Raw genomic sequence first — 13,734 nt, forward strand, 5'->3', positions numbered from 1 at the left:
GATTCCACTGACCTTTGTTATTTCTTTGTCTGAGATGCAGCCTTTGTACAATGCTCAAATAAATGTCACCAACCCACAGGGAGCAACTCTGATCAGCCCTTTCAGAGTGGTGTGGTTCTTGTAGGCTGAGAACGTTTCAGACTGTAAGGTGAGGAATGAGAGCGTCTCCAGAGCAACATCTGTGCAGTCCAACATGACACGGACATTTGGAGAGAACTTCAGAAATTTCAGAGAGAACTTCAAAAATACACACCTGTACACACAGTGTACAGGTGTGTATTTTTAAAAAACATTTGTATGTGCAGAATTAATTGTGCAGAGGGCAATTTGTGCAAGAATACAGCTTGTAAATTACAGTCAATTTAAATTACAGTATAAGGTGCAGCAGTGATTTAAAGTAAACAATTGAAGTGTGAACAATGCATGAGAAAGTCAGTGTACAGGTCAGTATTTTTAAAACCATTTGTATGTACTGAATTGATTGTGCAAAGGGCATTTGTGCGACAATGCATTTAGAAATAGAGTTTGACAGCATTTGTAATGCTAGTTGGAGATGCAATGATGCAAAATGAGCAAATATGCAAATGTTGTGCAGAGTTTATGGGTTATAGTTATAGATAGCAGTGACATGCAGTCATTTGTAAATCTGACTGATGACGTCAGTGCTTCACCATCTATGAACCTTACCGCACGTCACTGCTAGATAGATATATCTATCAACATCTGCATACCTTGATTCAAATGAAATGATTTTAGTCTTATTTAACACTACAAGCTACAAGGATAAGAAGAGAATATCTTGGTTGAACTTAGAATAAAAAGGTATAAGTTACGGGAAACATGTAATTCATATATTATGAGTTGTCATGAAAAGGAGTAATAGCATTAATGGTTTAAAGGGTCACTGTAAATAAAGAACATTCATTATATATATATATAAATGGGGAACAGTTCATGGTGGGGGTTTGAGGGTCTCTGTTGATGCTATGGGCTGGGGACATGCAGCGCTGGGATCAAATGTCCTTAATGGAGGGAAGAGGAGCCCCTATGATCCCTTCTGCTGTCCCCACCACTCTCCTCATTTTCCACCAGTCGGAAGGTGCTGCCGCCTCCACACCACACAGCGAGACAGCTGGTCAGAATGCTCTCTATGGTACTTCTGTAGAAGGTTGTGAGAATGTGCGGGAACAGGTGGGCTCTCCTCATCCTCTGCAGGAAGTACAAGCGCTTCTGCGCCCTCTTCACCAGTGACGTGGTGTTCACAGACCAGGTGAGGTTGACCGTGATGTGCACCCCCAGGAACTTGGTGCTGCTAACCACCTCCACAGCTGAGCTGTTGATGAGTTTGTGTCATCTGCGAACTTCATGATGTGATTGGGGGTGAACCTGGGGGTGCAGTCGTGTCTCATCAGAGTAAACAGCAAGGGGCTCCAGATGCAGCCCTGAGGGGAGCCCGTGCTGAGGGTGATGACATCAGAGGTGGTCTGTCAGACCCGGACCGACAGTGGTCAGGAGGTGAGGAAGTGGTGAAGGGGTGTGCTGAAGCCCAGATGTTCCAGTTTTTCCACCAGATGCTGTGGGATTAGGGTGTTGAACGCTGAAGTCCAGGAACATGCTAAAAGGGGGCGGTGCGTGGGCTTGGAACCCGTTAATAACTGCTTGCAGTTCTAGTTCTTTATTATTATTACGGAATTAAAACGCGTTATGCAGCCCAGGCAGATTTGTAACAAATCGATTGAATCAGGTATCCAAGTACAGAATGTGCGCCCCTACTCAAACCCAGCAATTCAGTCCCCTCAACAACTAGGGGCGCTATAACAAAGGACAATGTGTTTCGGCCTGTAACCACCAAACTACTGGTCCCACACTCAAAAACTTGATATCACTTTGTTTATTGGATGATTCTGCATCAAAAAGGGAATTGGCACACCTTTCGTTTCCCAGCTACTTTTCGTGCTACATGGCTACAAAGGTTAAACTTTTCTTGTTAAATTCCTCCTACATTTTTTGTGCAATCCGTGCAAAACTTTAAATATAAGTGTGTCATGGACAAATAAAAAAAAGTTAACGTAGCAGATTTATGAATTTTGACTTTTTCTAAAAGTAATGCTAAAATAAGTGATTGTTAACTAGCTAGCTCTAAATGTAATTGCTGATTATTCTAAAACCAAAACAGATTTTAACATGTCCTTCATAACCCATACTCAAAATAAGATTTTGCACATGTGACCCGCGTTTGAGGATCGTCCATCACTAGGGGGCGCTGTGATGTCAAGAAATCTACTACGCAAGGATGGCTGATCGGATTTTTACTAAACCTTCTTCATCCCCTTCCAGTCATAGCCCCGAACTTAAGTATTAAATATGGTAAATATGGTAATGATTTAAACAAGTGAAAAAAACCTTGAAAACTTCAAAAAAAATTACCAAAAATCCATTTTGTGGTTTAACGATCTTGGATTTTCAGGCTGTATTCCTTGAATAAGGAGTAACAATTCTCTCTGCATGTATTGAGGTTTTTGAAAGTTGCACACTCTGATTTTTTAAAAGGTTTGTAAAATGGAGAAGTCAATGTATTTTCCACAAATATTGTTCAATCCCAATAAAAATGGCCACTATTTGTAAATCATATATAGACTAAACGTGGACTTCAGTTTGGTAAAAATCCAGGCGATTTTGAACTATTTAAAAGACTTTGAAATTCACATGTGCAAGACTATAAAGACTAATATTTTTTTTATCTGAAACGCTTTTTTCAATGGGCGTTTAAAAAACTCACCTAGTTAGATAAAGCACTCTTTGGGATCCATGAATATTTTCAGAATTTTAGAGCAAACCGTTGATTTTTAACAAATTTATGAAGTTTGTGATCTGTTCACATCTCTCACCATCCAGAGCTCTGACTGTCCAGAGCTGTGAACAGGGCGGCCATTTTGCCCATATTTGGGCACATCGTGTGTTACGTCACATCCCGTGATGTTTCTAAGCGGAGCGTAAACTTGAAGAGGGAGGAATTGGAATTTTAAATCAAAAAAGCTCAAATAATAAAGAAAGTATTGTAGCAGTGTTTTTGATATTGAAAAGGCCAATGATATGTTTTGGAAAGAAGGTTTAATAATTAAAATTATAAAGATGGGTATTACAGGTAGGATGTATTGGTGGATCAAATATTTTCTAACTTAAAGACAAATACAAGTTCAAATAGGTAATTATCATTCTGAGAAATATATTGTTGAAAATTGTACTCCACATGGAAGTATAATAAGTCCTTTATTATTTTCGATAATGATAGATAATGTGTTTCAAAATATAGATAATGGAATGGGTTTTTCTCTTTTTGATGATGATGGAGCTATGTGGAAGAGAGGAATGAATTTGGAATTTATTACTAAAAAGATGCAAGAAGCTATTTTTAAAGTTGAAGAATGGTCATTAAAATGGGGATTTAAAATCTCTCTTGTATTGCTAATCTGTCTTAAATTGCTCTCTTCTAAATGGCACTTGCATTTAGAAGAGATCAATTAACATTAAATTATTGGGCTAACTTAAAAGGTCATAGAAAGGATCATCCAACTCTGCAGTTAATAAAACCCTGTTGGGAAAAAGAAGTAAAAGATATTAGAAGTTTTGGTTGGACTGTGCAGGAAAAAATAACAGAATTCAAAATAGATCAGATTAGTATAAGTCAAACAGTTCCATTATCAGTTATACAACCATGGATACTTCCAGATGCTAGGGTAGGTTTTACTTTGTTGAAAAGAAGAAAGGATAAGGAATTTATATTAAACTCTTATATAGTACAGGAATATATTAATAAATATTATACTAATGTAAAAATGTATACAGATGCCCCTAAAAATATAACAAATCAAATAAGAGTAGCCTTTATTGTACCAGAATTTAATGTTAAAATTAGGACAAGAATGAGTGATGGACTTTCAGTTTATACAAGAGAAATTATTGCAATATTATTAGCTGTTTAATGGGTTGAAGAAGTTAAGCCACTAAGATCAGTCTTATGTTCAGATTGTAGTTCAGTTAGTTGTAGTTAGTTTGCAGTATAATCACTCAGAAAGCCGGCCAGATATTTTAATAGAAATTCAACAGACACTGTATAGAATAAATATGATGGGTTTAATTATAAATTTTGTATGGATACCGGCACATTATGGAATTAAAGAAAATGAACATGTAGATTAAGCAGCAAAAGAAGCTAGAGTCATCTCTAACCAGGCCCACCACCGTCGTGTCGTCTGCAAACTTCACGATGTGATTGGTGGTGAACCTGGGGACACAGTCATGTGTCATCAAGATGAACAGCAGGGGGCTCAGGACTGTTGTGCAATTATACACTGTTTAAAGTTATGTAATGTTTCATAAATAACTCTCTGTTAAGTATTGTCTGGTGATCATCTAGCCTCGTGAGACCATCCTGATCTTGCGAGCTTTCAAGGTTTCACTCGCAGATCAGTCTGGCTACTTTCCGTTAAAGAAAATTTGGAGCAGTTCACCAAACGAACGTCCAATCAGTGTTGGCTTTGAGGCGGGTTGCGGTGTGACGCACCGAGAAGCGCGACAGTTCAGTCTAAAGAACATGGCGGCTTCAGCCGATGAAACTAGCATTAGCGTGGCTATCGAGCAAGTTTTATCGGAATTACAGAGTATTTCTTCACTGAAAGAAGAGCAAAACACAGCTCTGGAGGCTTTTCTCAGAGGAAAAGATGTTTTTGCTCTTCTCCCGACTGGTTTCGGCAAGAGCTTGTGTCATGATATTTTTCTAGGATGAACCCGGACACAGCACGAACACACATAGCTAGTTCTTAGGAGTGAGTTTATTGAATAGTGTGGAAGATGGATGAAGATGGAACCCAGAGTCTTTCAACAGACGGAGGTGTAGGGTGCAGAAGCTGGCCGGCAGGAGGCGTGTAGAGAGAGAATGACCGGGAGGAACTCTGGAGCCGAAGACTAGCGACCAGGGCAGAGCATCTGAGCTAAGAACTAGAGACCAGAACATCAGAGCCGAGGACTTGAGACCAGATCATCAGAGCCGAGGACTTGAGACCAGAACATCTGAGCCGAGGACTTGAGACCGGAACAGCTCTCCAGGATTTGAGAACAGAAGTTGGAACTTGAGAGCTGAACGGAACCCAGGAGTCGTGAACAGGAGTTGAGAACTTGAGTGGGAACAGAGCTGAGCTGGATCTAGGCAGTGACTGGAACAAAAACAAAGCTGAAGGAAAGTCTATTGGCTGACTGGAACAAAAAACAAAGTTGAAGTAAGTCTTCTGGCTGACTGTAACAAAAAACTGAGCTGACAAGGATTCTGGCAGAGACGGAGCGGGAGTGAACACTATGGACCGGCGACGAGAATGAGGTGAGTCTTATAAAGAGGTGAACACAGGTGGCAACAGATCAGGGGTATTAGCAGCCTGACAAGTGACGGGAATAAAGACTAATTAGTGTCCAGAGGTGTGACTAATAGCTGAGCGAGTGAGAGCTGAGTGAACTGCAAAATAACAAAGAAGCCAGACAAAACTTAAACCATTACAGCGTGTGGTTGTGTTTTCGTCGCCGCTGTTAGTACGTCATATGCTTTGTTGATCTGATTGGTTTATTTGGCCTGTCTATCACCAACATAGGCCAATCAGCTAACCAGTATTTTCGCCTCTTCCCAAAATTACTTCAACGGAAGTTTTCCAGATGGATATGCGGAGCAAATCCATCTGGCGGAGTCAGGTTAGTGATGATCAGCTCTTAAACTGATATCAGGACAATGGTTGAAAGGGATGAATTCGAGCACTAGCGATCTTTTAACAGCAAAACCTGCACACACATAGAATAAAGGAGTGACAACTTCTTTTCAAGTCCAAGAATTTAATAACAGAAATAAAATGAACATCCAGAGAACATCGGCGTGTAATGCTGTTTACCTGAATTAACACAATATTTCGATTGATAAATCCTCTCTACTAGGCTAGTGAAACTTAACTAAACTACTAAGCAAAATGAAGATAAAAATAAGCTAAGCTAAGGGACTATTTACATGCAAAAACAAACAAAAGACAAACAAGAGTGGTTGGTCATAATCAGAATACTTCAGTGAATCCTGGTTCACTGCAGATCTGATTAACAAAAACATGGAATGGAGTTAAAACATTTGCCATGTATTTCAATCCATTCACAATGCAAAGCCCATGTTGAACAAAACATTATTTGTTAAAATAATATTCTGAGGACCGGTTTGTCCTGTAAAATCATTTAAACCCTTACAACCGAGTTTGTTAATGCGATTCTCCCTCCGGGCGCATGGGGTCGCTGCAGCAACTCGGTGGCTAAGAGGTTACAACATAAAGTTGCCAAAATTGCCTTGAAAACCGGCATTAGTATACCATATTGATTCGGGAATAAGGCAGATAACACCATTGGAGGATGGCGGAGCAGAACAGTTACGCTTTATGCTTTAAAACAAACTCCTTTTTGTTATGATATTTTTCCAGGATGAACCCGGACACAGCACGCACACACAGAGCTAGTTCTTAGGAGTGAGTTTATTGAATAGTGTGGAAGATGGATGAAGATGGAACCCAGAGTCTTACAACAGACGGAGGTGTAGGGTGCAGAAGGTGGCCAGCAGGAGGTGTGTTGAGAGACTGACCGGGAGGAACTCTGGAGCCGAAAACTTGAGACCAGGACGGAGCATCTGAGCCGAGGACTTGAGACCAAAACATCAGAGCAGAAGACTTGAGACCAGAACATCAGAGCCAAGGACTTGAGACCAGAACATCAGAGCCGAGGACTTGAGACCAGAACATCAGAGCCGAGGACTTGAGACCAGAACATCAGAGCCGAGGACTTGAGACCAGAACGGCTCACCAGGAGTTGAGAACAGGAGTTGGAACTTGAGAGCAGAACGGAACCCAGGAGTCGTGAACAGGAGTTGAGAATTGAGTTGGAACAGAGCTGAGCTGGGTCTTGGTGACGGGAATAAAGGTGATGGGAATAAACTGAGGTGAGTTTATAAAGGGAGCCTGACAGGTGACGGGAATAAAGACTAATTAGTGTCCAGACAGGTGTGACTAATAGCTGAGCGAGGGAGAGCTGAGTGAACTGCAAAATAACAAGAAAGAAGCCAGACAAAACTTAAACCATGACACTTTTGAAATGTCCGAAACCGGATGCTAGCAAGGCTAATAGCAGCTTGGCTAGCGCGACCTACCGGTTAGCCCTTTGTTCTAAACACCATGGGTCACAAAGATTTACAAATCTTTTCCCAATAAACATTTTAACTTCACCCTCATCTCGCTGCCCAAACCTCTGTCTCATGTCAGTTCTGTCCAGCTTTGGCCATTCACGGGAGGAGCGTTGAAGGAGGGAAGTTGTTGGCGGGCTAGGGTTAGCTCTGTAGCATGAGCTAACAGCGTTGTCGGGGTCGGAGGCCTGGTCCCTGCCGCGTTCTCTGACCCCGGTTGCAGTCACGATTTAAGTAGATTTCTCCTCGGCATGGGGAGGTGGCTTCTGTGCCGGCTTTTCAGCTCTGCGTTGCCTTGAACCAGCTCCGTCTGTAATGCGCTGAGAAAGCAGAACAAAGCTGGCATAGACGGATCCCTTCACTTCGGCATCTGTTTTAAGCAGAAGTGAGAGACTTATCTTTGAATCGGCTGGCAGTTTCCCCCTATGCCAGGGAGGAACTGAGTTTCAGAAAGGCTCATTCTCACTCTGCTCGCGGCCTCTTCCAGGCCCCATGGATGGTTCCTGGAGGCCTTCAGTCACATGGCTACCCCCTCTTCTTGAGTGCTGGTCCTCAGAGGGTTTTTGGAGGTGTGTGTCTCAGCAGCTTGGAGTCAGGAGGAGTCGCAGAAGAAGAAGAGAGCTCTGTGTCTGTGGAAGAAAGGTTTTATTGCAAGCAGGGGTCACAGCTGACCTCCTGCTGGAAAGAAGGGGCCATCCAAGCCTTGAGTGTCTCATGTTGCGGCCAGAATGGAATTCTTTTGTTAAACTCACCACTGTTCAGAATCCAATCCGAGATCAATTATTCATCATGGCATATTATGGCATAACAGGACACAGCCCTGAGGAAAGCCCTTGCTGAGGGTGATGACATCAGAGGTATTCTGTCCGACCCAGACCAACTGAGGTCTGTCGGTGATGAAGTCTAGCAGGCAGTTTCAAAGAGGTGTGCTGAAGCCCATATGTTCCAGTCAAGGGGGCGGGGCATGGGTGGGCTTGGAACCCGTCAATAACTGCTTGCAGTTCTAGTTTGTCTTTTTGTTTTTTGTTGCACCATCCATCCAAAACTTCCTGTTTGTCTCCTCTCCCTTTTACAGCACAGCTGAAAAGTTTCTTTTGTTGATGATCTTGACCATCCAACAAAAGAAGCCTGTAAAGTAAGCCAGTAATTTAAGAATAATTATGTTCTAATTTCTAGTGGCATTTCTCCAGTTTCAACTTGCAATGCTACAATATAAGTTGTTTAAATGCTCTCTTATTCTTAAAGCTGGTGTTTGAATATACTATTTTTAAGGGATGTACTTGCTTCTGACCTATACACCACACTACCGTAATCTATTACAGAACTTATAAAACCTGTATATACAGCCTTCAAAGCAGTTCCGTCTGCTCCCCACTCATGTCCAGTCAATCTCATGACATTCAAAACTCTCTTGCTCTTATCAATAACTTTCTGAATATGTAATTCTTTCATCAAACCATAAACCATGAAAAATAAAGTTTTTAACCCCTTATAGTTCTTGATTATACAATTTAAACATCGTACTATAATTTTTTTTCACCTGAAGACAACTGTTTTAGATTTTTTTAATCCCAATTTGTATGACGTTTTCTATCTTACTAAAGGCTGTTTGTAATTTCTTCAAAATATAATCAATATTTTGACCTCTGACCCAAATTACTAACCTGACTCTCGCCAGATGTATGTTGCTCCGCCTAGCTTCACTCACATCCATCTGGGACATCTCCCATAGAGAGTGATTTCTCCAACCGAATTTATTGTCTAGCCAATCAGGACGCAGGGCTGGAGTTTTTATAGATGTGACGTAGTGGAGAAGCGACCGTGACATGAGACTGTTTTGACAGCAATGGCGGCTCGCATCGAGGAAGCAAGCATTAACATTGATGCTGCTATTTCTTCCGTGTTGTCCAATCTACCTAATATTGTTTCATTAAAAGAACATCAGAGAACGGCTCTGAAGGCTTTTGTCGGTGGAAACGATGTTTTCGCCCTTCTCCCGACCGGATTTGGCAAGTTTTGTTGCTGCGGACGCGCCCCGGAGCGGTTAGTGGTTAGCGCAAACCATCTTAGGAGGCCTTTAGTCCTCAACGTGGTCGGCCCAGGTCCGACTCCGACCCGCGGCGCATTGCCCCCTGTCTTCCCCCCTCTTCCTGTCAGCTCACTGTCAATAGAACGTGTGTCACTAGAGCCGCAAACACAAGAAAAAAATATTTTTTTTTCCTGCGTCGCTCTCACAGCGTCACGGGTTGGCTTCGGTGTGAGTGGTTGAAATAGCACGTCGATAAAGATGACAGACAAGTGGCTTATCCAATCATATGCAAGGATTTTTTATAAGGCCCAGCCTTCAAAAAAGGCAATTCCTATGGAGATGTGAGTGAGTGAAGCTAGGAGGAGCGACATACATCTGGCGAGAGTCAGGTTACAAAATTACCCCATCATCTGCAAAAAGAGAACACCCAAACCCATTTTGTACATCTTTCAAGATATTCCTAATCATTATGGAAAAAAGTAATGGACTTCGTATGCTATCTTTTTCCAGCAAGATATTTTAAAGAATAACTCTGTCCTATTCTGACCTGTATTACCTTGTAGTACAGTACAGGTATCAACATTGGTCTGAATACAACATCCAGGCATACATCCAGGCAATAAAACACATTTAAAACATATAAGAACAATGTTTATCAGGATTTGGTGGCATTTCAAACGTAAAAGTAAAGATATAAATTCAACCTTGCACGTGCGCAGTTATTCAAAAAGGGAAAAATCGCCCGACCCTAGCTAGAATCTGAGCTCTTCTCAGGCTCTGTAACAATAACAGGGCAAGATCTGCAAAAGTCTATCAGCGTTTTTGCAGGGTATATTTAAAACAGCGAAGAATATATGTTGTTAGATTTGTGCCTTTGATTTGAGTGCGCAGGAACCAATCCCAGCGGAAGTGAGGTTTTCAGCGTTTAAACATCACACACGCGCTCTCAAAACCTGTCTGGCATGCGCTCAACTCTGATAAACAGCTGAGTGAAGCTGACTCCCCACCCACGTAAAAAACTTGGTTAAATAGACAGAATGGTTAGTGCTTCGTTTCTGCAGGTTTGTGCCGTTAAAATTAGCATTTGTACCGTTTTGGTTTTGGAGATATTAAAGAATATTAGTTAAGGTCATCCAGAGTTCACCATCCCATTTTGCTCCGAATCTAACTAAACTGGTATAATCTTTTAGTGCTTTATTTGTGCCATTAAAATTAGCATTTGTGCTGCTTTTGTTTCGCAGATATTATGAATTTTAATTTTGGCCGATGACATCATCACTCCCCCCTATGGCATTGCATGAGGACTTCGTATATCAAATTTGCCAAATTTAAAACGCAATGGCGTTTTAAAAATTCTTACATTTAATATCAGAAATTACAAAGGAAAACTTGATGCATTTCAAATTGTATTTAAACAAAAGTGAATAACTTGGTTAAATTAAATTTCACCCGAAATTGCTAGTGCTATGCACTTCCGGTTTTGTCCTTCAAGGTCATCAGCAACAGCTTTTTTTTACCCGTTTGCTGCAGGATTTGCGGAAAATAAGTCAACGATGTGAATAGGATTATCAAAACCACCTTCAAAAAAGCATAGTTATTTTAAAATTGAATTTAAGTAACAGGTAAAATAGTTATTAGTTATAAGAAGTTATAAGCATTACATAACAACACCGACGCCCTGTACAAGAAGGGCCAGAGCCGCCTCCACCTCCTGAGGAGGCTGAGGTCCTTTGAAAGCTAGTATTTTTATGAATGTCTGATGAGATGACGCGGTCTGCTCATGCACTCTTTATTATCAGAGAACTGTGCCACTGAAAAACCAGGCCGAGCCCTACTATCAAACTGGTATGGATTTAGCGCGGTCCGGTTGTGTCTGGCACGGTCCAGTTCAGTTTGCGTTCTATTTACACTCGATAGTTATCTCAGTTACCGAGCTCAGACCGTTCTCGGCACGGTTAAAAAAGGGTAGTTTAAATGGGGCTATTAGCTCGCAGCATAGTTTACAAAGCTGGCAGCTTCAGCTGGACCCAATCAAAACAAATATGTGTTTAGCTTTCGCAGAATGGTTGAAATGGACTCAGACAAACAAACTCAGAGCAAGACAATCAGAGGTAGGACAGCATAGGCCTTGTCTGCACTGGAGAGGTATAGAAGAAAAACAAACAAACAACATGCTGGAAAATAACGTTAAAGCCATTTTTTAAACTCCCTTTATTTCACTTTAATAAAGGCTAATTATGTTACTCCAGACCTTAAACAGAATGTCTGTTTGTAGTTTAGATCAAACTTCGTATTTAGAGATAGTGAAGGGACTTAAATCAGACACTCCTTCACTGAATATGGCGAGCAACGAGCATTTCTCCCCATGTCCATCAGGTGGTGCTGTCTTGCGCTCCTCATGAAGATGTGCGAGTTCTCTGGTAAGCCTTCCTCAGCAGGTAGACCAGACCTTGTGTTACAAACGGCCACAGCATGAACAGAAGAACTGTCTGACACGACACATCAAATGGCCAACATGTCTCATCCTTGAAAAAAACAATAAAAAGAAAAACTATATAAATTGCTACAGAAAACAGGATCCCACAGTATTTCCATTCGTCAAAACTCCTCTCAGCAGTTCTGCAGCATCATCACCGATTACTGACCAATCATTGGAAACTTTTTTTCTGCATCCATACAGCATAATCTGTTGCTATGATAGGTATATTTGGTCATATTATCAACTTGAAACCATGATTTTCCTTAACATTGAAATATACATTCTGGTCACAATTCTGAAGATGTAGAAACATAAAAAGTTTAATCCTCCCCTCACCACGTGCCAAGTGGTGATTATTTATTGCTTAGCATTGTTCTGCCAATCAGACCAGAGTTTTACCACTAAAAGAGCGATTTTACTCCCTCTTCCACCAAAGAAAAGTTGTCTGGAGCCACAAAAGATAACAGACCTTGTAAAACTTTTCTTTTTGACAAAGCTTAAAGTTAGAGTTCAGCCCATATAAACGTTGCATTCAGAATACTTTTCTTTTAATCTGAAGACATTTTAATCACATCCGGGAAAGTTACGCACATAAACGAGCTCTTGTCATTAACCAGCTAAAAAGCTAACTGCCGCATAGTTTGAGCTACCAGCAGCACCTGAAGCTCAACTTCGACCGCGCAGGACTCTGTTCATAGCCTCGAGCCCAGCGCTATTTGCGTTTCCTTACTTTGAAAATGAACAAACGTTAGATATCGAAACGACTTACCCTGCTGTTTAGCTCTCTTCACACTCATAAATGACTCCATGTTATTTTAAAATCAGAATCAGAAACGGTTATTGCCAAGTAGGTTTGCACTTGGAATTTGACTTGGTGTTGATGGTGCAGACATTTTTTAGGTCCTATGTCACTGTGGTGCTCTTGTCATTTGTAGAAGCAGTATTTGAAAATGCCACCTGTTGATGTCGCTCTGCAGCCAGTCAGCTAGCATTTCTTCTTCTTCTTGAGTTTATTGGCGGTTAGCAAACATCTTTTCAGTGTGCATTACCACCACCACCTGGCGAAGAGTGTGTCAGCTAGCATTGACAAATGCCTGCATAAGGTTAACGGCTCTGTGACATGGCGAGTGACGCATTAATCACGCGATACAATGAATCAATAACGAAATTAGTTAGGGTATCCAAATATTTGAACGGTTCTCAGAGCTTGATTCCTAACAGAGCAAACTCACGACCAAAATAAACATTCAGAAATAGATTTTATGGTCCAATATCAAAGTGCATCTTGTATCAGAACACTGGTACAAAAAGCTACTTGCCTGCTGTGAAGCTGCAGCACAATGCAGGCATGGTCTCCAGCCTGAGCCCTGAGTGGATCAGACACAAACCAACAATCACTTCAGATCACTGAGGGAACATTTGTCAACAGGTACTCAACACATCAAACTAAATAAAATGGGAAAAAAAAACAAATGAAATGAAACAAAAACCCAAACTTACATGAGTGGTAGCAAATCTCTCCACCACCTCCAGTCTGTCCACCACGCTCCTCATGTCCTCTCTGAGCCTCTGTAGAGCCAGAATTATCTGTTGCTGCAGGTATGTCTCGTGCATCCTCTCTGCTGCTCCCTCTGACCTATCACCACCTCCTCGTCCTAATCCACCACCACCGCCGCCTGGGGCTCCATTCCAAAGGCTTCTCTGTAGAATGCCACCTATGGATCATACAAGGTTGGCTGAAAGCTAATAAAACCACCAGACAATATTGTGACCACAGTAATTCCCACAAGCAACAACTTCCTGAGTCCCAAACAACCTCAAAAATAAATTATGGATGCAGCAGAAGGGAGTGGAGCATAGCATGAACCAGATGACAAAATGAGAAAAGAACAGTATGTGAAAATATAAGCAATATCTCAAGAATTCACCCATCACCCCCTGCGCCCCCAAACAATGCCCTACATATATTTGTGTTGT

General features: G+C 41.4%; 1 protein-coding gene across 1 annotated transcript; it reads right to left on the reverse strand.

Moving 5' to 3' along the window:
• Nucleotides 1-11,470: 11,470 nt before the first annotated feature.
• On the reverse strand, nucleotides 11,471-13,472 carry LOC105922478 (acyl-CoA-binding domain-containing protein 4-like; the record flags this gene model as incomplete). The annotated part of the gene is given in 3 exon segments (XM_036141359.1): nucleotides 11,471-11,803; nucleotides 13,077-13,124; nucleotides 13,258-13,472. Coding segments are annotated over 3 exon segments (392 nt in total), but the record flags the coding sequence as incomplete, so codon positions are not given.
• Between the last annotated feature and the right edge of the window lie 262 nt (nucleotides 13,473-13,734).

Source organism: Fundulus heteroclitus, chromosome 1 (genome assembly GCF_011125445.2).
Source record: "Fundulus heteroclitus isolate FHET01 chromosome 1, MU-UCD_Fhet_4.1, whole genome shotgun sequence".
Lineage (NCBI taxonomy): Eukaryota > Metazoa > Chordata > Actinopteri > Cyprinodontiformes > Fundulidae > Fundulus > Fundulus heteroclitus.